The sequence below is a fragment of the Schistocerca piceifrons genome, chromosome 2 (genome assembly GCF_021461385.2).
Source record: "Schistocerca piceifrons isolate TAMUIC-IGC-003096 chromosome 2, iqSchPice1.1, whole genome shotgun sequence".
Taxonomy (NCBI): Eukaryota; Metazoa; Arthropoda; class Insecta; order Orthoptera; family Acrididae; genus Schistocerca; species Schistocerca piceifrons.
Genome location: NC_060139.1, coordinates 117759821 through 117785954, shown reverse-complemented (window position 1 = coordinate 117785954; position 26134 = coordinate 117759821). Strand labels below are relative to the sequence as shown.

General features: G+C 39.3%; 1 protein-coding gene across 7 annotated transcripts in view; it reads right to left on the bottom strand.

Moving 5' to 3' along the window:
* LOC124776819 (leukocyte elastase inhibitor-like) overlaps positions 1 to 26134 on the bottom strand; it is a 221034-nt gene that overhangs the window by 133913 nt on the left and 60987 nt on the right. For all 7 annotated transcript variants that reach the window (XR_007015656.1, XR_007015655.1, XM_047251974.1 and 4 more), the window contains exons 2-4: positions 24558 to 24647; positions 10433 to 10612; positions 3291 to 3501 (exon numbers count right to left, since the gene is read on the bottom strand). Coding sequence is in view for 5 of the 7 variants with exons in the window: in XM_047251969.1 (XP_047107925.1) it covers positions 3291 to 3501; positions 10433 to 10612; positions 24558 to 24647 (481 nt within the window). In the remaining 2 variants the exon portion in view is untranslated. The remainder of the gene's footprint in view (positions 1 to 3290; positions 3502 to 10432; positions 10613 to 24557; positions 24648 to 26134) is intronic.

Genomic DNA, 26134 nt, shown 5'->3' with positions numbered 1-26134 from the left:
GGGCAGTATATTTATTGTGGGGATCATATAGACTGTGTTGGTAATATTTATCAAAGCATATCTGGTGCTGCTGTCTTTTGAAAAATCAATATTGAAATTCCAACAAAGCACTATCTTCATATTTAGTGTACTGATCCTGTTCAGCAGAACCTCTAGTTTATTCATGAAGACTGCCAGGTTCCACTTGGTGCTCTGTATATGTTAATAACTATGAAATTAAGCTCTGGCAGTTTAGTAATGGAAAGTTCAGTCTTTTTTCAATTGGGTCAATATAACTTTCACTGACATCACAGAACTTTATTTGTTCTTTCACAAATATAGCAGAGCCACCATGTTTGGGAAACTCTCGGCTAAATTGACTTGCTAAACTATATCCTGAGACTGAGGTTAATTTTACTTCGTCATTTCATAGCCAATGTTAAGTAATGCAAATTATGTCTAATTTAGTGCATCTGGAGTTGCGCTTCCAACATGGAAATTTAATTTGTGAGTGACTGAATGTTATGGTGTAGTATAGCAAAATATGGGCATTTAGTAACTTTAGATGAAACGGTTTCTGATTCTTTATCTAATGGCATTTCTAATACAGCACTTACCCTAAAAAAGTTTTTGGTATGGTATATTTCTTGTGTGTGGCTTCTGATTGCTGGTGACAATCAGCTGGTGAGTTAACTTCTGCAGCCTGTATAAGTTTTGCTTCATCCACATCTGTCCTCTTTGGTTTAAACCATTTCGTAATTTTCGTTTGGCTGACGACTTGATTGTTTGTTTCTCACCTAATCAGTTTAAACCACTTGGTAATTTGCATTTGTCTGATGGCACAGCTTGTAACTCGTCTACAGCTCTTCTTAATCTCCATTTGTTTGTCACTTATACTTTTTTCTTCACTCTTCTTCGAAATGCGAGTACATATTTTTTCAGCAAGTAATTTGTTTCCCGGCGTATTTAAATGAAGTCCATGCACTGTATGGAACTTTCGCTCCAATCTACAATATTGACATTCTTTAAGTTAGTGCATATTTCTGTGATACACTCGTTTGCAACATTAATTTCGCTGTTCACACATGACAATGGTGGTAAATCATGACGATGTGGGATGTTCCCAATGAGTACACCTGTGTGGGTTAAATTATTTAAACATTTCCTCATTTCTGTGATAACCTTGTATGTCTTGTTTCTATAGACGTCGTTTGATCCTCCTATTAACACAGCGAAAACGTCTTTATTCAAATTAGCTACGTCAGTTGATGTTGTAAGGTCCGTTATTTCACTCAGTGGAGCCCCTGGCCTTATGAAACTGGATGCCTTGTTGATGTTCTCATCAACATTGCAGAAATTTCATGGCCGTGACTATCACCCAACCCACAGCTTGTTTTGTGTTTCACACTTTTTGTAACCGGAGAATTTAAGGTTCTTGTTGTCACCTGACTATTGCTTTTTTTTCCACACATATTCTAAATGTTCTTCAGTTTGCAGTTTTGCTGAAGATACGTTTTTAATGTAGTTTCCTTTGTTGCACTGAAGCATGATAGTGTAGGTGCGTGCACTTATTTTCGGAATTTTTAGAATATCTCCTGACGCAGTATTTTCACTGTTTGACTTACTTACAATGAGCAATGGTTTGCCTACTTTGTTTTCCAGCTTTTCAACCATTTCCAACGCGTTCACTGAATCCTCAGCAGAAAGCACTTCAAATGATGTGATTCTTGAGTTTCTCCCGGCGTATTTGACAATCAAAATATCCACGGGTGTGCTGCGGGTCTATAGTGTCCAACGGGCACAATATTTCAGCGATCATACATGTCGCCATCATCAGGTGAACTGACGGACTGAGCTCCTGTGAACGTGCCGGCACGGAGATATGTACGCTGTGGCTGCTCAAAGGGAACTGGGTTCGGTCGCGGCGGCGGCCGATTTAAATACCCTCCGCCCGCGGCGCGCTCCCTCCGCCGTCCGCGCCCCGCGCCACGGTCACGCGGTGGAACAGATTGCGACGGCGTCTGAGATGACGCCGGTGTGATGACTCTGTCCGCCGTTGTCGTCACAACTATACGTTTGCTCGATTTACTCTTGATTAACCCAATCGCTGGTTCCCAAGCCTTGCTAAGATTATAGCCACAGTCACGGTTTATGAGGTCGTCATTGGTGCGAATTTCGATGGCCTCTCTAACAACGCTGTCCCAGTATCTCGACATCTGTACCAGAATCCTCGTGCGTTCATACTCCATAGCGTGATTTTCCGACAAACAATGTTCAGCAACCGCCGACTTGCTCGGATACATCAGTCGAGTGTGCCTCTAGTGTTCACGGCATCGATCCTTGACGGTACGCATCGTCTTTCCAATATACGACTTGCCACATTGACACGGAATCTGGTACACGCCGGCCTTCCTCAAACCGAGGTCACCTTTGGCGCTCCCCACCAGTGCACGAGTTTTATTTGGAGGACAAAACGTAGTTCCGACCCGTTGTTTCTTCAGATTGCCTACCAAGACATCGAGAAATGGTCCGATTGCGCCTCGCCGTAGCGCCTGCCATGACACGATCGGTCACGCGCACCTGCGCCATCAGCCGGCCAGGTGCACACACACCACTCATCATCCTTACCGTGCTCCGCACTACTGTCAGGGACTCTGGCGATTATTGACTGCAAGAGTCGACCGCCTCATCTTTGAGAATGAACTTCTTTGAAAACTGTTGATCTCAGTGTGTTCCGAACTCTATATTCGAACGGATGTGTTTGTACTGACATGATCAAAATAAAGTTAATTCCTTATAAACGAGTGAATACTTAATGTTGGGTTCAATATTACCATATGTAACATCTCTATCCCCACAAGTTAAATGTAGAATACTAGGTCACAAGCATTATGAAACCTAGTGCCAAGCTTAGCCATAACGTACTTATAGCAGGAGGAGCAGAAAATAGCCTGGCTAGCAACTTACAGTATAATATTAAATGTGTGTGTGTAAAGTTGTGAAGTGTGTGTAAAATGATCCTTGGCCCAACAAAGTACTTATACTGATACTGAGAATGGATTGAAGTGGTAAGTTTTTTAAATCACACTCAGGAACAAAGTTATAGAATGAAAGTGATGTTAGTTCTGTTTCTTTAGGTCCACGTACCCCCTCCCCATTCCACCCCTTTCCATCATATTGTGGTAGAATTTGTATTAATGAGGAAACATCAAGACAGAAGTGTAGTACTGACACACTGATCATCCAACACATATATTACTCTTACATCACTGCAAAGAATCTTACCTAAATCTTGAAAAACAATTATTTACCTTGGGGAATTAAATTTTGTATCTTCTTGTTTGTCTTCATCTCTACCCATTCATTAATTAATGTTCTTGACTTTTCTGCCTCTTTAACAAAATCAGCTTCCTCGGCTTCAGCTAGAAACTTTGCTGCAGATGCCTGGAACTCTTCTTTAATAGGGAAACTAGCTTGTGCATAGATCTTGTTAGCTACCTCAAGAACTGTGTCATCAGATCCCTGTGAACATCATAATTTTCTTATGAAGCTATTTTGAAAATAAAATGAGAGCAATGTTAATAGAACATTTTCAGTTATTGAGATCTTTAATTGAACCCACATTAAACTGTAGTCCCCAATAATTGGTTGGGCAAGTAAGTTCCAAGGGTGGAGGAAGGCAATGGCATACTACCTCCAACAGGACTATTCCTAGTAAAGCACTGTGGTGTTCAAAACATTCTCCTCATTGATGATTGCTTTACTTACATAATATAAATAAAGATACCAACCACATTTTTCCTCCTGTATTTGATGACTAATCTCAGGAACTACTGTTGGAATTTTAATGCCATTTACACTAATAGACACAATGATTCATGAGGAAGATTTGTATATACAATTTATTAACATTATGCCAAACTAGTTATCTGACAATATATACTTAGGCCTACTAGTTTGAAGTCAAGGTGGGTACCTAGTATGATTTAGTATGAAACACATAATTACAGTTTCACATGCAGATGTTGAAAAGTGTGTGTTTATATTACTCCAGCCCCCTACCTCTACACCAGCCTTATACTCCTTGTTACTTTTCTACTTCTTCCTAGATCACCCATTTCCTCTACTCTGTCTCCGTTCTGTATTCTACTTTTTTCATGTTTACAACAATGTTCCTGACACCATCATGTCCTTTTCATCCTCTTGCATCTCTTGTCCCTTCAATTTCCTCACTGCCAATGCCAGCCAATTTCTAATTCAAGAAGCAGCCAGCAGTGTGAGTGTGTGTGTGTGTGTGTGTGTGTGTGTGTGTGTGTGTGTGTGAGAGAGAGAGAGAGAGAGAGAGAGAGAGAGAAGAGAGAGAGAGAGAGAGAGAGAGAGAGAGAGAGAGTTAAGACCCTCTGAAGACTGAAGTGAAGTGAAGTAAGTTCTTTTCTCTTTATATATACATGTTCACAGCTTGAACAATAATTTAACACCTTAACACTATGACTTTTTTTTCAATTTACATTCCAAAAATAATATTTTTTATTAATGAAAAACATTCTATAACAAAAGACATCACACATGGATGTATAAAGATGGCTTTTAAAGCTCAAAATAATGGTTACAAAATGTTTAAGATCACCAATAATAAAATCCTGATTATATTTGTGCACTGGACTATGATCAAAAAATCCTGAAACTTGAAGTCATTTTTTAGTTTCTGTGTTGCTATGAAGTGTAACCATGGATTTCACTATGGTTTCTATGAACACAAAACTTGAAGGAGATGGCTGGAGCCCAGTGGATGCATCATTTCGTACTACTGGCGAACACTTGTCACTCAACTGATGAACTGTCATCACTTTCAGTCTCTCATGAAGTAACATCACATTCTTCTTGACTTTCTGAGTTACTAAATTCAGTCTTAGACTTGGGATCATTATACTCATCCTTTTTTGAAAGCATTGTCTAAGTGACAATACAGGAGAGAGGCTTGTCGAGTATCCTAAGCTACACTACTGGCCATTAAAATTGCTACACCAAGAAGAAATGCAGATGGTAAATTGGATAAATATATTATACTAGAACTGACATGCGATTACATTTTCACACAATTTGGGTGCATAGATCCTGAGAAATCAGTACCCAGAACAACCACCTCTGGCCGTAATAATGGCCTCGATACGCCTGGGCATTGAGTCAAACAGAGCTTGGATGGCATGTATAGGTACAGCTGCCCATGCAGCTTCAACACGATACCACAGTTCATCAAGACTGGCATATTGTGACGAGTCAGTTGCTCAACCACCATTGACCAGACTTTTCAATTGGTGAGAAATCTGGAGAATGTGCTGGCCAGAGCAGCAGTCGACCATTTTCTGTATCCAGAAAGGCCCGTACAGGACCTGCTGCATGCGATTGTGCATTATCCTGCAGAAATGTAGAGTTTTGCAGGGATCGAATGAAGGGTAGAGCCACGGGTTGTAACCCATCTGAAATGTAATGTGCACTGTTCAAAGTGCCGGCAATGCGAACAAGCGGTGACCGAGACGTGTAGCCAATGGCACCCCATACCATCATGCTGGGTGATACGCCAGTATGGCGATGATGAATGCACGCTTCCAATGTGCGTTCACCATGCTGTCGCCAAACACGGATGCGACCATCATGACGCTGAAAACAGAACCTGCATTCATCCGAAAAAAAGATGTTTTGCCATTGGTTCACCCAGGTTCGTCGTGGTGTACCAATTTTAATGGCCAGTAGAGTACATGCAGTAAAGGTGACATCTAGTAGCAACCACCTCAACCAAAACATAACTGCCAGGCCAAAGATGTAGCACCAGATGCTCTCTAGTGGCTGTAGCACCAGATGCTCTCTAGTGGCTGAACACTTAACTATCACTGCTGAAACAGATATAAGCAAGGTTTTACTTTTTCAAAGGCCTGTTTTTAAGTTGGCTGAGTATACTTGGAATATTAAGTTTCTGTCAAAATAAAAATGAGAATTCAGGGTTTTATGTTAATGGGCTAAACTCATAAAAAGACTTCTTTTAAATACGGAGTCATAGATATAAAGTTACTAACAGAAGAATTTTCTCTGAAAAGGGCACACAGATAACTGTTTCATAATATGTAATGAGTCAATTAATATTGAATTTATACAATTTTGTTACAACTATTACCAAACTTGGTATATATTATATGAGATATTTAAGCAAATAAATAACAATAAGGTACCTGCCAAATATAACAAAGTGGGACAGGGTAAGAAGCAAAATAAAACAAAGACACCAAATCTCCAGTAAAATAATTAGAGATTCTGTGAGTAGGATCCTTTAGAATATTCATGATGTGTACTTCATCCATTATTCTGAATGACATTAGCTTCAATTTGTTAACTGTGACGTATTTTTACACTGTACGTTTTGTACTTCATTCCGTCAGATGACCCTCCACTTACGAAGACTAGCTTTATTAATTTTATATAGTTTGTGTTGCTCCAGCTCACATCCAGATGCTCTTGCAGGGTGTATACGTGGACAAGGAAAAAAAATTCCCGGATTTCTCCCGAATTTCCTGGTTAAAAATACACTTTCTCCCGGGTGACAGTATATTTTCCCTTATCAATCATTTGAATGGTTATGGCTTTATACACGGGCATACAATTTCCCGGCACTTTAGAAAACGAAACTCAGGGAAAAATATACGTTTTGGAAATATCTTTAAAGTGCAGCAACATGTAGGCTGCGTATTTTCGTATTACGAAAGTATACATTGGAATTCCAGCAAACACCGCATGTTACTGTCCGAATCACTGAAATCGAGATTTCGATGCGCTTTTGTAAGCCGTTCGTAGCTCACATCACATGATCTCGCCCGCCAATGACAATGTATATTCAGAGCATTGGACACGTGATGTACTCAGCCAACAGCAACATCACTGTTAAGTAGCACGAACACACAAACAGGGAAAGTTAATAGTTTAAATTAATATACACGGTGTTGCTACAAGAAAAGCAAAGCTTTCACATATAATATTGTTCTCAAGCTGCAAATGTTGATCTTTTTTGCGCGTGTTACACTTCAAGATATATCACACAAATGTGCCAGTAAAATTTTTAATAATGACATAAATGTCTGATCTTCAGGGTTCGAAATTCTTCTAAATGGCTCGACATCAAAGAGTTGATTTTTAAATAAGAGTCAAACGCTCTGTGATTTAATAAATTCATGGTACATTCTTGAACATAGTTCAACTTACACAAAAGGATATTTACTTTGAAAGTAACGCTTTTCAAACCACTATTCGCAATATTTTCCCGCGACCTGTTAGAAATAGGTTCGTTTCAGCATTTGCCAGAGAGCGCAGATAACAGGCGACATGACGTAGGAAGGCCGTATGTACGTACGTGTAAAGCATTGAAAGATCATACGTTATGTCATAAAAGAAACAAGACATCAGAGGATACTGCAAGAGCATCGGAATTTCGTGAACCATATTAAAATGCGCACATTTAAAGTGCATACTTAAAGTGCACATTCGTATGTCCCGATTCCCAATGAAGTAGACCTCGACCTGATATTAAGCTTTTCAGTGTGGTTTTTGTGATGTAAATTTTCTTGGGGCACCAGTACTGTATTATATCACGTTTGGTTCTTTATTATGGCATAATGCCATACGTCCTAGAAAATGAAAACGTGCACTCGAAATGCAGCGAACAGTTGAAACTAGCCAGTACTGTGGAATTAAACATTTTGTTTCATATACATTGACTGCATCTGCGAATAAGGGTAACAAAAGTCAAAAAAGACAAAAATAACTTCACTGTTCCACAAGGCGATTAATGCTTGACAGTCAGAAAGGTGGAAATAAAATATAATCTGAAACTAATGACATATTTTAGCCTCCGTAATTATGTGACTGTGTTTTAATTCACTTGATAGCTCCCGGCCACAGATATCCGTTTTGTTTTCATTTGATGCGAGAGTAAACGAAGGGAAACAGCAAAACCACTAAATTTAAACACAGGTCACGTGGGGACTACCCACTATAACTCAGACTGCTGTGCACATCAGCCCCGGATCTACATTTGCGAACCGGATCAATACTAAAAAAAAATCGAATTTTCAAAATATGTTCCTCTTGTAGCGCACATCTTTCTGAAAAGTCTGAAACATACAACTTATGTATTTGAGGAAATGTAAGACATATTATTTGGTCCTAAGTATGCCAAAGTGCAGTGTCACGCCTCTTCATAAAGCATTTTTCTACCGCACGTCCAAACTATATTCAGGAGAGTGGAAATTTAAATGTCCTGTGGTGCCTCTCCTGCTCCCAGTCGGCCAGTTTGACAGCCTGCCCCTCTTAAAAAAGAATCTCGCAATTAATAGCGGGTGGGATTATTTGTAATCGAGAGAACAAGAACTCTTCAGAAAATCTGAACTCTTTATTTCCTATTTGTTAATAACTTGCTGTTTTGTGTGACATAAAATTAAATATAGGGTATATAAAACCAATACTGGCAAGACATAAGCAAGAAATTACACATTTCTTCAAACCTTAGCTACTAGCATTTTTTTCTCTCTAATATTGCTACAAATTTACATGGCGTGCTTTCCTTTCTGCGAAATAATCTATTACATCAAATTTCGTCAAACATTTTGTTACATGAAAAATAGAAATGTGGTTATCTAACACTGAAAAAGCTGTTAATACAAATAATACCCAAAACTGGTGTGGTTTCTCGATCTGATTACGTCTATTTTGTCACTGGCTGCTAGATAAAAAAAATAGGCCTTTCTAATATGGCAGCAATTTTGTAACACACCAAATAAACGTTACTGTTTTGCCACAAATGGCCACTTTTATAACACGGCAGAATATAATCCACAAAGTACCAATATCAAATGCCTATTAGGCCTACTACAAGTAAAACGCTTTATGTTAGGCAACAGTTTTACATTTCATTCATACGCACCAGCTTCTCAAGCATGAGATCGAAAAGTAGTATTACGAAATTTTTATATAAATTTGGAATCGTCTTATTGTTCCTCAATTTGTGTGATGTCCCCGTTTCTTCCCCTTCCTCATTCTAACAATCTTGTCATCACCAATTCTGTAGCTATTGCTGCCATTGTCATAATTTGTTCGCTGATTAACTTCACTAACCCTGCCAGAATCACAGGTTTAGTTATCCGCGATTATTTTCCGGTTAGGCGTTATTACATGTTCGAACAACACGTTTTCCGCGTTACTCCCAGAACTTATGCGGCTGCTAGCTGGGGACTGTACTATTGGTCCTTACTAGTGTAGCGATCTGGCCAAAAATTTTGTGTCAAAATTTCATTTTCTTGGATACACTGAGAAGATAATACGTAATCTTTCTCACCTGTTATTCCTTCCTCAGTCGTTTATTTCCATTCTGGTAGTCTGAATCTATGGATTTCACTAGTAATTATAACAATGCTGGTCATTAGCAAACCCAATCAACCACATAATCAGACAGCGATTGGCATTCCTCCGTTCGGCTTTACTCCATCAGCTCGTATAGCCCCGTCCCCTTTGGTCTGCGGAAAGTTTATTTCTAGATGCGACGAGGATTCTCCTGACAGAGACATCACATACACTATGCATGCATTCAAAAGTCAACTTATCATTCATTCAGAAATAAACTTAAAATGTGTTCAAAAACCAACAGGGAAGCGTTTCAAAATCATATGAATAATCGATAGACAAACGTGCGCTGGGTGCTAGGCGCTTTGTGAAACAAGTTTTTTTTCGTCAAGAATATGAATTTGGCGCCCCTTTTTGCCGGTAGCATCTAGATGCTTGCTGTGACTGCTTGCACAGCCAACAGCCACATTCCTGTAGCCAGAAGCGGGAGAATCTACTACTCAAACGCGACTCAACTGCGAATGCGCATGAGCCCACTTGTAACTGCTAAAACGAATCTAATATGAAAGCCTTTGACACATTTTGTTGTTGGCAAACGTTTGCATGAGCACTGTGTGTCGTTGTTATATATGGCGCATTTCCTTTGCAATTTAAGTTATTTTCGTTTTCTTCTCTCGTTTATGTTTTATTGTTGAAGTACTATTCTGCAATAGCGGGATACAGTAATATCCTTTGTTAGAGTATCGGTTCTTACCAGTCAAAATTACAAAAATTTAACTGAAAACTAAAACAATGAAAAATTCCAGGAATTCTAAAAATATCCCGGGTTTTTCCCGGTTTTCTCCCGGATGAAAAAATTCCCGGGTTTTTCCCGGATCTCCCGGTTGTCCCGGGTCGTATACACCCTGTCTTGCCTCTTTTGTGTTTGAATACATGATTTTATCTATTTCATTGTATCACATAAATGTAATGAGCCTAATCGATTTCAGCTATTTTTAAGTATTTTAAAGTATTTCTGAACTATTAGGAGTATCACAGATGAAATATCTAAATATATTTTGTACACACAAACCTTTAATTGATGCATTAATGCACTGAACCCTTCCTCAATAATAGCCTTATCAGATGGAAGATGCAGACCTTCTGCAATTTCTTGAGCAGTGCTTCCCTTTGCTCCAAGATGTGCAAGTGCAAGAATTACTTGCACACTTGTTGGAGAAAAAAACAAATTTCCATCACTCTCTGCTAAGATCTGCAACAAAAAATTTTTACTTTACTAAAGCTATATACTTTATCTATTTCTTTTACCAAAAACATCTTTCTAGTGAGAAAACAAATCTGAACTGGAAATGGTATTTCTGAACAAAGTACATGTAATTCAGTTTTCTAAAATGGGGTATTGTATTTCTAAATAATATTTGTTTTATAATAAATGATTTTTTTCATAATTTTTAAATTTTGCCATTTAACAGCAGTAAGGCCACTAGAAATGAATCACTTTCTCATGTTTGGCCACATCAGATAAGGGACACATCAATAAATATGCACTAGTAATCACAAAAAATTCCTTTTAAGTGATTTAAGGTCACTTCACCCTTGAGTATTTCATTTAAATTACAACAAAGATTGGTAAGAAAGTGAGGCCAGGTCACTCAGACATTATTGTCAGCAGCACCCATCTGTCGTGAGGATAAGGGTAGTCAAAACTGAAGGTGAGACAGTGGTCTTGTGTGCAAGAGTTACATTTGTGTCAATATGTGAATGTGAATATGTGTGTGTGTGTGTGTGTGTGTGTGTGTGTGTGTGTGTGTATTTGTGTGGGTGTTTTGTCTAATTCAGAAAAAGGCTATTTGGCTGAACACTTACTAGTTTAGCAGTCTTTTTGTCGCACCTGTCTGCAGGTCAGCATTTCCACTATACAGTGAGCAGAAGTCTAAACTTTTCATTATATTTTCATTATTCCATCCTGGATTTTCCATTGTTTGATTGTTTATATAAATTATCTTAGAACTTACTGAGTACACTGACTGTGCAATTTGACAGAAACTTCGTTATGTTTATCTGTCAAGATTCATATATGGAAGTGCACTGTGAACTCCTAGCCATTGTCAGACTAATTTGGACATTACTGTACATGTCTACCTGTGGTTGCTATCTTATATGAGAACTGAGACTGGTCATTACATTCCTATGAGTATAAGTAAGTGTAAACAGTTAATGTTGGGGTGGTTCCTCTTGCCTTTTATTTCTTCATTTGTTGTTTGTTGATTGTCCTCATTGTTGACATACTGTGTTGCTACACTGCCTGTAAAAATGGGTTGTGGATTCGGACACTTACCACTGCAAATTGTGTAGCCGACAGGTGCACAGTTGTGTTTCATAGTGCTTCAATTTTCACTTTGCACAATCCCCCACATTACACAGTTACATGGCCAGTGCACTATTGTTTAACCTTCAAATGCCTCATTATTATTTTGCAGGCGAAACTCCATATACTGCTACAATAGTTTACTGTTGAACATCTATGAGCGGTAAAACCTAACCACAAAATTCACAGTTCTTGAAGAATGATCAGGTACGTATGGAGCAGACACTGACACTATTTTTACACAAGGCCTAATTGTTTAACACTTATTCCACAGTTAATATGAAGCACTGTTGTTGTTCTAACCAACACAGGTTATTCATCTGAAACTCGGCCATGGACTGACTGTCTCGTGACCAAAAATCAGGCCCTTATATATCATCACAATAATTGGTACTGAAACTACACATTGCTTGATGATAAATTTATAGAAATAACAATTAAAACTTAACTTATTAAATTAACTAACTACATTGAAAAATTGGTTCTCTTTAGCAGTTTCTTCTACTACAAGGGTTGTGCCAAATTATTTGTTTAAATTGTGAAATGAACAAATATAGATATGCAACCAATACTTTTGACAAAACTGTTAATTACTTTGGAATTAATTAAGGGCTGGCTTTGCTAACATGTTTTCGAATATAGCCAGATGAATACTTTAAGATTACTGGCATTTCGTCTTCCAAATGTTTCCAATTATTACATAATTTATATTTCTTTATACGTCAAAAATAGAATTTAAGTTATGAAACAATCACTGATTTTGCCCTACAACAAAATATACTAACTAGGAATAGTCGAAATGAATCAGAAAATCAATTACATACAAAAAACTAAACACAAAATTATATTTGGTGTTATATTCTTTAAAACTGAGGGCCAATCTTTCTCTTTTATGCAAATGCAGATTATATTCACATATGCTAACGGTACATAGGTAAAGGTAACTACATGAATTTAACGAGGCAGATGGCAAAACAAGAGGGGAGTTAAAAATATCCCAGCTTGCTTCATCACAATGTACCTCGGTGTCCAAAATTAAAGCAACAATTGGAAATTTTGCAAGGTTGCACTCATTTTGCCACAAAACAGTATGAACATGTGATAATAAAGCAGAAACAATGTAAAGATTACATAACAAACAACTGCAGCATGCACAATGGTTGGAAAAAATGTTCTTCATTTTTCTCCAACTTAATGAATTTGTGTACAAATTCTGACAACTGGTTAATGTGCTCAGTATGAGCTGTGACCACTTCTGGCAGCAATATAGGCTTGACAATGATGGGACACATTGTGAATGATGTCGTCAGTCTCATGTTGGGGCACTAATGCTCATTATTTCTGCAGAACTGCTTGTAAGTCTTAGAGAATGGTTGGTGAATGTTGCGATGGAACCCATATCCCTAGTGTATCCTAGACATGCTCTATGAGATTTAACTGGAACAGTGAGCAGGCCACGCCATGCATACAGCATCTTCCATTTTCAAGAAATCATCAGTCAGCCAAGCTCTATGAGGTCGAGCATTATCGCCCATTAGTGAGAAGTCTGGGTCCGCAGCACACTGTAACAACTGCACACGAGATCCGAAGATCTCGTCACAATACCTGACAGCAGTTAAACCTTGCCGATTGACCTATACAGTTTCATGAAGAGGCATTTCAGGTGTCAACATAATCCCTGCTCACACCATTAGGGATCTTCCTTAGTTTGGTCTGTTTCCACAATGTACGGGTCGTGAAATCGTGTTTCTTCATATGTGAATCCATCGAGAATCACTCTCCAGACAAAATCGAGACTCGTCTGTGAAAAGAACATTGGCCCCCTGTTAGGCCCTCCAGGTGGCATACTGACAACTCCATTCTAGATGTTCCCTTCTGTGAAGAAGCATCAGAGATATATTTACAGCAGGGCTCTGACAATAAAGGCCACTCTGCCGAAGCCTCGTGTACACCATTTGCCTCGATACAACACGTCCGGTGGATGCCGTGGTCAGATGCCAGCTGCTTTGCAGTACTAAGGCGGTACCAGTATGGTCATACGGCCAAAGGATGGTCCTCTGTTTTTGATGTTGCACATGGTCGGCTCTGCCCTGGTCTTTGAGAAATAGCTTTACCCTATAAAATTTCACCACATCTGAGAAACAGCAGAGTGATTCACATTAATCCATCAGGCCACATCAGTTTACAACTGTCCTGTTTCCATTCTTTCCACGGGCTTCCACCACGGAGACTCTGGTAGGCATCTTCTCTGTGGCATACTCCACCATTTGTGACTGTATACACAGTGATTGCAGGTATGGAACTACCACACAAACACTACCCTGTCCGATAAGTGGCCTGACGTCATCATTGGCACAGTTGTCCATTGACTGGAATGCCATCTTCCGAGCAGAACACGATCGTACTGACGTCTGTTGACAGTTCGTAGCATTATATCAGGAATTAGACACAGAATTGGGAAACAGCAGTTTGTTGCATTAATTTTGGATACCAAAGGCAGTGTTTAGCACATTAATTTCAAATTCTTCATAAAATCAGTTTGCAGCAATTTGATGAACTTCTGTCAGTGAGACTTTGAGTGAAAACTAGTGATCACAGGTTATCATAATTAAGAAAAGGATAGTGAAGTGTAAAGGTGGATTAAAAAGGAAGAAAAATTAAAACTGAAAAGAATAATGCAATTTAGAAATAGGGCAAAAAGGAAAGAAAAGAACATAATTTTTCGAAAGAGAGAGGGAGAGGAAAGAGGGGCAGACAGGGAGGGAGGAGGGGGGGGGGGAGTGAATGAGAGAGAAAGAGAGAGAGAGAGAGAGAGAGAGAGAGACTCTGTGTGTGTGTGTGTGTGTGTGTGTGTGTGTGTGTGGGTGTGTGGGTGGGTGGGTGGGTGGGTGGGTGTGTAGAAGAGAGAGGGGTGGGGGGGACGAGGGGGTTAAACTGTAAACAAAAGCATATAAGTAATAGAGTAAATAGATAAATTCAGCCATATGAATAAAGAGAAGGGAGGGGGAAAGGTGAGAGGATGTATTGGAGAGCAAACTCTCATCTTGGCGTTTGAGTGATCTGCCTTTCCTTTTTAATCTTCCCCAATCTATCCCTCTCTCCTCCACAAGCAAAGAAGTATTAGTCCTGACAGCTGTATTGGTGCGCACATTAGAAGGCAGCTGCATGATGAGTTCTATGCAGAAAGAGACGGAGAACACTCTGTGGTGTCACCAGTGTGCTTTCCATCCTTGTCCATGCCTCACACTCCAGCCATTGCCTACCCTGTTAAATGGCAATGGTGGAATGAGCACTACACTGGCTGCTGTTTCTGTTTCTGACTCTCCATAGTAGAGTAACTTATATGCTGTGAACTCTCTCTGCCACTTCTTAATGTAATACTTTTTGTGTTTGATTTATGCCCTATATAACGAACACTATAATGGCTAAGTAACCTAGTCATGCCTAAACTATCATGGAAATCAACACTAAATATTGTGTGGACACCCAAAGCACATGCTAGAGATGTATACAGTGGAGTGATGCTATTGGCTCGCTCTTCACTTGGTAAACTGCTCCTTGCCACTGCGCATTGTCCCCCCACCTGCCTTCTTAAGAGCATACCACTATACTTTTGGTATATATTTTTATGTGTGTTTTATGGCAGTACTCTCATATCTAAGGAAGGTAAATAATCCAGCACTTTGGTCTCATAATTTTGTAGTTTCCTTGAGATAATTTTCCTTTTGAGCTAATGGAAACACATTTTCCTGGAGCCATATGAGTCTCAACTTTATCTTTAATAATGATATAAGTCAAAGCAATGAATTATAATTTGTGCCACAGCTGGGACTTGAACCTGGGTCTGCTGCTTACGAGACAGGTGTGTTAACCACTACCACACCACAGCACTGTAGCAACCACATCTGCACGACCTACCCTAGTCCAGTCCCTCCCTAACACAAAGAAGGGGGAAATGGGCTGAAAGTATAAATTAAAGCATGTGTTAGGGAGGGAATTGTACTAGGATAGTGTACGCAAATACTGGAGCCCCAATGCTCCATTGGTGTAGTAGTCAGCACATCTTCCTAAGAAGCAAGGGACTTGCGCGCAGATTTTAATTCGTTGCTTCAGCTTCTATCCTTACCAAATTTTCCTTTTGATACAATCAGTCACACCTGTTTCAGTGCAGCTGTTAAGCATACATGTATACAACAATACAACAGTGTGGGAAGGGCTGTCAGTCAGTACTATGTTGTCGTACAAAGAGAAACAATCCACTAATATTAGAAGTAATCAAAATGGACCCAGTTTTAAAGGTTTTGTTTCTAGGAAACAATTTCTTTCTTTACTTTTGATTCTGAAAAGAGAAAATTGTCATATAATTTGGAAGACACTTGTTCCACCTCACTTTCAGACCACTTATGAACTAGATGTCAGATTTATGGTGTTTCACAATATCACTTAGCCATAGAGTAATATCTGATAACATTGTTACTGATTTAAAAATATTGAGGAGTAATAAAAAAACAAGAAGATAATGACATAGGCTGCCAGTCTTTAAACCATTTGAAATCATATCAACATCTAACTGAATAATAGTGAAAAAAACACAGAATTCACTATTAATATTGTCAGCCACATCATTAATATACATGTGACCAGCAAGGGTTCCAATATACTTCCCTTGGAAACAAGTGAAGTTATTCCCACTTCTGTCAATTTCTCTTCATCCAAGGTAGCATGTTGCATCCTACCTACAAGAAACCCTGAATCCAGTCACAAATATTCATTTGATACCCAATGTGACTGAACATTTGTATTCACTTGATTGCCTTAATCTACGGCTTTTGAGGTGATATTAATGCTGAAGTAAGAACTAACAAAAGATATCAACAAAAATCTAAGTTACTGGTAGATGGTAAAATTATTTAAAATTTCGTACAGATCTGTCAAGTATTCAACAGACACTTCTTTAATAATAGTCGAATACTGAACTTTCCACTTCATACAGTTATATTGACATCATATAATATTTCCTCCTGAATTCAGATTTTAGTTTGTGATACATCACAATGTATTTAATATAATAAACTCCCAACAAATCTAAACTCACTACAATGGGACGAAATACCTACAAAAGAAATAAGGGTAAGATGTAAAGCATAGGTTGCAAGGTCTCTATCATGATGATTAATTTGGAAAAAGGACTTTTCCCATTAAGTTGAAATATGCAGAAGTATGGATAATTCTTAAAAGGGCGGACATGGTGATATGAATTACTGTATTGTCAATATTTTCTACAATTAGAATGCATTTCACTGAACCAAATCCACCAGCACTTGTGACTTCAGTGGTATCAACTGATAGCTCATTGGTGGGCAGGATGGAAGTCTGTTGTGTTTTCTCATGAAAGCTGGTTCTGCCACAATGCCAGTGATGGCTGTGTGTTGGTTAGGAGGAGGCCAGGTGAGGACCTGCAATCAACCTGTCTGCATCTTAAGCTCACTGGAGTTGGTGTGGGTTGAGATTTTGTGTAACAGCAGGAGCACCGTCATGGTTCTCTCGTGTATGTCAATCTGATGATTTGACCTGTTGTGCTGCCATTCATGAATAACATTCTAGAGTGTGCTTATCAAATGGATAACACTTGCCTCATAATGCTGTTGCAACAAAACATGATCTGCAGAGTGTCAAAATGTGGCCTTGGCCTGTTCGATTACCAGATATGCCTCCAGTTGAGCATGTATGGGACATCATCAGACAACAACTTCACCATAATCCACAACCAACATTAACCGCCCTTTTAGTGACCGACTAAGTGCAGCTGGCATGGGACTCCATCCCACAAAATGACATCAACACCTGCACAACACAATGTATGAACATTTGAAAGCTTCCATTAACATTCTGGTGGTTACACTGGTTATTAATGTAACAACATTTCACATGTGAAATGGCTTATCTCGAATTTGCATTAACCTGTGATCTTGCAATACTAAGCACTTAAATATGTTACCTAAACAAATGTATTCCTGAAATTTCATTACTCTACATTAATTATTTTTTTCATGTTGACTTCTTACATCAGTGTATTTAAGCATTTTTTTTTTTTTTTTTTTTACTTTCCTGCCTCATTTATTTTTTCTTAGACGTTTGCTAAGAAACATGAAGCATAGTACTTATGCCACACCACTCCTCTTCCTACACAACTCAATGTGTAGGTCATAGCTTGGTGCCTCTGTTCTCTGTTCCCTCTGAACACTGTCAAGTTAAAGAGTGTACTTAATAATGATTGTTTTATGTATTCACACAAGCACATGAGAAAGAAAAAAAATCATTCACTTGTACATTGTGAGATACCACAAAGCTATGGAATAAGTCAGTTACGCTACACAGGTCACAAACTACTGCTGCAGACTGTATTAGTAATTAGCTGTTATTACTCTAGTAGAGGTCTATAGGATTCTTAGCTTAGAAAGTCTACAATGAAACATAACACAAAAAGCAAAGGACTAGTACTATGAAAAAGGAATATTTTCCTATTATATATAGTGAGCATCGATTGATTACCTGCTACTTTTTGCTTAATATTTATATGAGTACACTTATAGTTACCAGGAGTCAGTTACCTACATGAAGTTCAATCATTCACTGATTCATGCGCATATGCATACATACATACATATATACATACATACATGCATAATGGCAGTCTGGCCTTGGCAGCCACAGACAGTGGTCATGTGTGTGTGAGTTGCATGTGTGTGTGTGTGTGTGTGTGTGTGTGTGTGTGTGTGTGTGTGTGTGTGTGTGTGCGCGCGCATCTCTGTTACATGCTGAGTAGCAATCTATCCTTCTCATAATACTGTCATACATATGTACATCTTATTTCAGTAGTCCTATCTTGAAGAAGACTATAGGGATATGGAATGAGCAAGTTAATCATGAACAGGCAGAAGCAGCAACTGCTGACTGATTCCCTAAAATACACTATCAAGAAATTGTGAGACCTGCTACTCTATGCACACCAATAATTATGGGACTTATGTACATAACATACAAAAGTGCATTTGAATGAGAATCTGTCAGCAGCTATTGGACTATCATGCTAATGAAGTTGAAATGTACTTAAAATGAATCATCACTGGGTATGAAGCATGTGTTCATCTCTTCAGACTAGAGAGAAAATGCCATAGGATGGAATGGAAACACACTAGATCAAAATGAAACATTACCCAAACAGAGGTCAACAGTAAACACTCAATGTTACTGAAATATCCTTCGTTATGAGCTGAAGCCTGTAATTTGAATCAAACATCATGGGACATTGTTAAGTGATATTTATTTTTTCACGACAACTCACGTGTACATATATACCATTCCCACCATTCAGACTCCTCAGAATATACATTTTGAGGTGTTGGAGAACCCTGCAGATAGCTCTGATCCCACCCCATCAGATTTCCATTCATTTGTCTCATTTAAAGATTAATTGTTAAGTATATTAGAAAGCTTGCGCAATGATGGACCAGATGAAAAGGAGGGTAACTATATTGAAAAATGATACCACTGTAAATTCCTTACTGTTGCAATAAATTAGAAAAATTTTGTGCAGATACTTTTTGAACTAAGACTTGTACTTTGCAAAGACCACTAACAGCTGTTTATATGTGACCAATGTAAAGATCTGTTTAATATAAATACTATAATTATGTGGAATGTAAGCCCCTGAGTACAAATATTATGATACAATGAAGAAATAATGACTCTTTAAGGAGTTCTTTGTTTTTTGAATATCTGGGGATTTTACATTTCTGGCATGGTGTCCATCAGTTGCCTATCTTAGATTGCCTTAGGATTTTGTATCAGAGTGCAAAACTCCATTATGAAATATGAAAACTAGGAAACACATGGCTGTAACAGAAATACAATTATTGGGTAATGGAATGATATCAACAAGAATACAATGAATGTAGTTTATGCACCATGAACTCATTTAACAACTGAGGGTCCACAGGTCTAAGCATACCCTTAAGACGATGCTATCCATATCAGGCGTCCGTGGTGCGTATGCACGGCAGACCTGGTGGCAGCAGTCAGTAACCAAGCTACCCGACTGCACTGGGTAGTTGTGTGTGTGCTGTTTGAATGTCAGTGTGTGCTAGGCTGTCCGTAGTGGGTTGACAATAGTTCTGCTGTGAGGGATATCCAGTACCCAGTGGGTTACTACACTCCTCCTATGCAGGGGGAAAACTAGGCATCACTGTTTATCATGCTATGACTGAAGAGACATCCGTGGCATCTGTTAAGGCACTGGGGGCAGCAGTTGAAGGCAAGAGAAGTTCTTGACCCCCACAGACCAGCCTGCATGGACTAAAGCGTGGGGGATGAGGGCACTCTCACTGCCTGTGAACTCCGGGAAAACCAGTTGACAGGAACAGTGACAGGGGGAGGTGGGAGCCATCCATGGTAAAGAGTGCTGACACAGGCAGTCATGACGATGGATAGGAGAGGAGATGCTCTGGCAACAGAGAGCCAGCTTCTGTCTTTGCTGACGGCAGCACCTGCTCAGCACAATGGAAAGCACCAGCACTGGTCAAAGGAAGCAAACCCACTGTTGGTGCTAATGAAGCCCCAACTACTGGGGCAGGCAGGCACAACCAGATCTGCTCAATCACTGGAGCGACCAGGGCCAAGAAGAATGACACATCAGACCCACAACCCAAAGAGGGGCCATTGAGTCCATCCTGGAGTGCAGCTGGTTCCGTTGGTGTGCCACGAGTTAATCTTCGGTGAGAACCATGAAGATACCCTGACTGTGCTGTTGTGGACGATGGCCAGAATACAGTGAGAGAGTGTAAAAAACACTGGCCCAGAGTGGCGTACAGGGCATAACGCTGTGAAAACTGGCATCACTGGAGGACATCTGCTCAGCAGCTAGAGGCTGAGCAGTGTTCATGGCTGACAGTCATGCAGGAGCTCAGCTGGACTAACCAAGGGCTAATGGCCTCATGCTGTGCACACCCTGCCAGGAAATTTCATGACCCAAATAAACAAAGGAAAGCTGGAAAAAGTGAGACTTAGTGAGATTAAATTTGAGCCCTGTGGCCTGTAAAACAGTAAACAAAGAACAGAGTTTCCATAGGTGACCCTGTGTGGAAGTACCTGTCAAGATGATATCATCAAGATAATCAATGCAATGAGGGACAGTCAACATAAACTGTTCTAAAAAATGTTGAAAAAGATAGCAGACGCATTAGTGACCCCAAACAAGAGGCATGGATTTGATAGAGGCCGAAAGATGCTGTAACCTCAACCAACTGTGCTTCCCCCTACTTATACCTCCCGAGGAGATCACGAATGTAAAATTAGAGAGATTCGAGCGTGCACGGAGGCTTTCAGACAGTCGTTCATCCCGAGAACCATACGCGACTGGAACAGAAAAGCGAGGTAATGACAGTGGCCCGTAAAGTGCCCTCCCACACACACTGTTGGGTGGCTTGCAGAGCATAAATGTAGATGTAGATGCCTCATCCAAAAGAAACTGAAGGTAGACTTCGAACAAGTCAGTTTCTGGAAAGAATTGACCCCCAGCCAGCTTTGTGCCTGTGCATTAATAGTGACCTTAAAGTCACCACATAGCAGAAATTGACCAGACGGCCTCTTTATGATCACTTAGAGTGTAGCCCATTCACTTAAGGAAATTGGTCTAATCCCTCCCAACAATGTCAAGCAATCCACCTCCATCTTAACCTTGTCCCTTAAAGATACTGCCATCAGCCACACCCAAAAAAAGCAAAGGTGGGTGAAGAGTTTGAGGGGGTGATGTGTGCTTGAAATTGTTTGTACAACCTAATCCTGGGGCAAACAGATCTGAAAATGAAGAACACAAGGAATCTAATTTGTTATACAGCAACTGGTCTGACACCAGATGCATCGCATCCCTAATAGAAAAACCAACAGTAGCAAAGGTATCCAACTCAAACAAATTTTCAGTACTCACATCATCAACCTCTAAGTACATCATAGAATGGACAATTGACCTGTAAACTGTGTCAGCCAAGAATTGGCTGAGAACAGGCATCTGATGTTTCTTATATCTTACCAATCAACACATGATGAGTGCCAATATTTGGGACACTAGCCTGCTGTACATCTGTGAGTTGAGTAGTGATATGGCAGGCCGGTGTTGACTTGCAGGAGATATGGCTTATCCGTCACCCACACTTCAATGAGAAGTTTGCCCTAGCCTGCAGACAACGGCAAACACAATATTGAAACAGTGTAAATAGCAACAAGAATTGATTCCTGTAATGACTCTTTGGGAGGTTGTGATTAACATGCTGCTGCCATGTGACATCTTTAAAAAAATTATGGAATGAGACCTTCCACTTGGGGCTGGCCTCCCGCTCATGCTGTACAAAACAAGAGTGGCATGAAGGAAGTGACATTCACTATTCTTGCTGCTGAAGACGTGTTTATTCACGTAGGCCCAGTTGTCTCATTTGTACAGCAGCTGCCAACTCTTCCACCAGTGCACTGGGATCCATGTGCTGAGGCTACATGCTGTCAACATCAGCAACATTACTCCAGGCCTCTAATTGGTGGCTTGAAGCATGGAATCCCTCGAACAACAGTGCGATATTTGAAACCTCTTCTAAGTTAGGGCCCTCAAACTGAAGGGCGCATTGATGCACAATTGCTGTAGCTGTTTGTGACATTGGTAAAATTCAACATGCATAGTGACCACAAGCATATGTTTGTGGCAACAGGAGGACTGCAAATTACACATTTGTCAAAAGAAAGCAACACAGGTTCTTGCAGAGGAAATAACTGGCGCCTTAAGTGATGCGTATGAGGGGGTATCTGTGATAAGAAAAGGGCCTCACAGATCTTGTATCAGCCATCCAGAATAGCATGAAGGGCTATATGTGTTTGCTTTTGTTGCAGAAGTGACTGGAGTAAAGACTCCAAGGAAAAACCGAAGGACAGAAAAACCACAGAATTTGAAACACATGAAAATTCGATCATCGATGTCGCAACTTGTGTCCTAACTAGGAACACAATGAAATACACAGCCATAAAAAAGGTACCGTTTATTTCGTCAAGTATTGACAACAAGAAACAATGAAATTAGTTTTCATGCCTCAAACACATGGAACAACTAGAGCCCAGAGGCCAATGCTGCCCTGATAAAAACACTATTACCATCAGGTGTTGCTGGTCTTGTGCTGCATATGCACAGTGGACCAAGTGAAGGTGTTAACTGACTGGGCTGCCCCTAGCAACTGCATCAGGTAGTTGCAAGAACACCATTTGAATGTTGGCATGAACTAAACTTTCTGCAGCAGCCTGACTTACATCTGGTGTGGACTGTAATTGTAGTAAGCAGTGGTTCGCTACAAATAGGGATGCTCTGTCTATATTAAAATCATTTTTATTTAGTAAGGAACATGGGTTTTAAATCCTTGAATAAACACTATAACATAATTTGTAGAATGTGACACAAACGAGAAATAGTTTAATATTTTTCTCTTTGTTATATCTGCACGGATGTTTTTGCTTTATGTCTGTGAGTAACCTGTAAAACTTCTGGCTACATAATACAGAATAAAGAAGCAAAGCTTCTATGGATATTATTTGTCTGTTCTGATGATGTCAATTTTCAACTACTTGAAATAAATATTTATTAGTAACCACATACAACATTAATGAGCAAATGTAATGGAATCATTGTTTGACAAAATTCTTGCCTGGAAGCTTTCAGTCTAATGTCATGGACATAACAAATTACTTAAGAGTATGTTACCCACTTACTCTGGCCTCGGCAGTGAGAGACAGTAGCCATGCGTGTGAGTTGTGTATTGTATTGTATTGTATTTTTTAATTGGTCCTGTTGTCTCCATAGCAGCTTATGCATAAGACATTGGACAAGTCAAGTTATAAATATATAGGCTGAAAGTCATTTCAAGGCATACATATTTAAGGTTACAATAATACACTTTACACATAAGTATTTATATAACACATTTCATAAATTTAAATATTCTTCAATGGAGTAAAAGCAGTGATGCTGTAAATATGACTTTAGAGATTTTCCAAATGTATTGACCTCAGTGATAGCTTTTATGTTTTCAGGAAGTTTGTTATAAAGCTTAACTCCCATGTGAAAAGTACCTTTTTGGCACAGTTCTGTGTTGATTTGAGTCATATGTAAGTTTCTGTTTTGTCTGGTAAAGTGATCATGTATATCACAGTTTTTTTGCAGTCTCCAGTCCTTGCCTATTACATTTAATTTAAAGAACAAAAGGGTTTCCATGATGTATACACATGGTAATGGAGGAATACCAGATTTCTTAAACAGGGGTTTACAAGAGTCTCTAGGCTTGCACCCAAACAAGATTCTAATGGCCCTTTTTTGTAGTTTAAAAGTGCTATTAGCTGTTTTAGAGTTTCCACAGTAGGTGACCCCATATCTAAGACAAGAATGAAAGTACGCATGAATATGTGTGTGTGTGTGTGTGTGTGTGTGTGTGTGTGTGTGTGTGTGTGTGTGTGTGTGTGTGTGTGTGTGTGTAGGTGTGTGTGTGTGTGTGTGTATGTGTGTGTGTGTGTGTGTGTGTGTGTTGACTATTCCAATGAAGACTTTTTTGTAACAGTTACATTATTTAGTGTCCTATCACCATTAATGCTGTGATATTCTAGTGTGTATTTATCATTCCATAGACAGACATATCTATCACCAGGTAACAGTCTAGCTGAATTGACCAGTACTTGTGACAAATTACTCACATGCAGGTAATGGGAGGAAATAAACAATAAATTAATTTCGTAATTAATAACTGACCTTATAAACATCAAATGTAAATTTTTGGTTCCCTTTCTGTACAACCTCCAAAGCAGTCATTTTTCCTTCTTCTGACATGTCTGCAGACACCTGCAAAATAGAAAAACTGCATTTAAACAACCAGTTTACTAAATGACACTCTCACCTCTGGCAATTCAACCTTTACAATAATGCCTGAGTAGAAAATTATGACCATGAAAACTTTGAATGCACTCCAAGTGACATCAGTAATACATGTATTTTGATTTTTGAACTTAAAAAACACTGGGTTATTGTTATTGTTTGACAAAATTCTTGCCTGGAAGCTTTCAGTCTAACGTCATGGACATAACAGAAATTACATAAGAGTATGTTACCCACTTATTGTGGCCTTGGCAGTGAGACAGTAGCCATGCATGTGAGTTGTGTTTGCATGGATGTGTGTGTGTGTTGACTATTCCAAAAAAAGGTTCTTTGGCCAAAATCTTACTAGTTTAGCAGTCTTTTTGATGCATCAGTCTGCAACTCAACATCCACTGTATAGCAAGTACCAATCTATCCTTTTCCTAATATTGCCATTTTACCAATGATTCTGATATTTCTATTATTTTATTTTATTACGTGAATATTTGATGGGAGAGGGCACTACTGATATGTATATTTTCAACATAAACTAACCAGCTCTTACTTGAAGGCTCAAGAATTGCAGTTTTCATTCAGTGTCATCACAGACATGTGAAACTGATTTTTAAAGTGTACAATTAATACTTTTAAATAACTGTCAAGAAACCCATTTGTTACAGTAAACACATATGGATCATTTCCATTACCATAAAACAATAGGTTATACTGGTTCATTTATAGCTAATGACAAGAACTGCTCAAAAAATTTTATGCCACCATTATGATTTGCATTTTTTGTGCATGTATAGTTAACTTCTTTCTCAAAACAAAGATGATGAGACTTACCAAACAAAAGCGCTGGCAGGTCAATAGACACACAAACAAACACAAACATACACACAAAATTCAAGCTTTCGCAACAAACGGTTGCTTCGTCAGGAAAGAGGGAAGGAGAGGGAAAGATGAAAGGATGTGGGTTTTAAGGGAGAGGGTAAGGAGTCATCCCAATACCGGGAGTGGAAAGACTTACCTTAGGGGAAGAAAAGGACAGGTATACACTCGCGCACACACACACACACACACACACACACACACATATCCATCCGCATATACACAGACACAAGCAGACATTTGTAAAGGCAAAGAGTTTGGGCAGAGATGTCAGTTGAGGCAGAAGTACAGAGGCAAAGATGTTGTTGAAAGACAGGTGAGGTATGAGCGGCGGCAAATTGAAATTAGAAATTAGCGGAGATTGAGGCCTGGCGGATAGCGAGAAGAGAGGATATGCTGAAGGGCAAGTTCCCATCTCCGGAGTTCTGACAGGGTTGGTGTTAGTGGGAAGTATCCAGATAACACGGACGGTATAACACTGTGCCAAGATGTGCTGGCCGTGCACCAAGGCATGTTTAGCCACAGGGTGATCCTCATTACCAACAAACACTGTCTGCCTGTGTCCATTCATGCGAATGGACAGT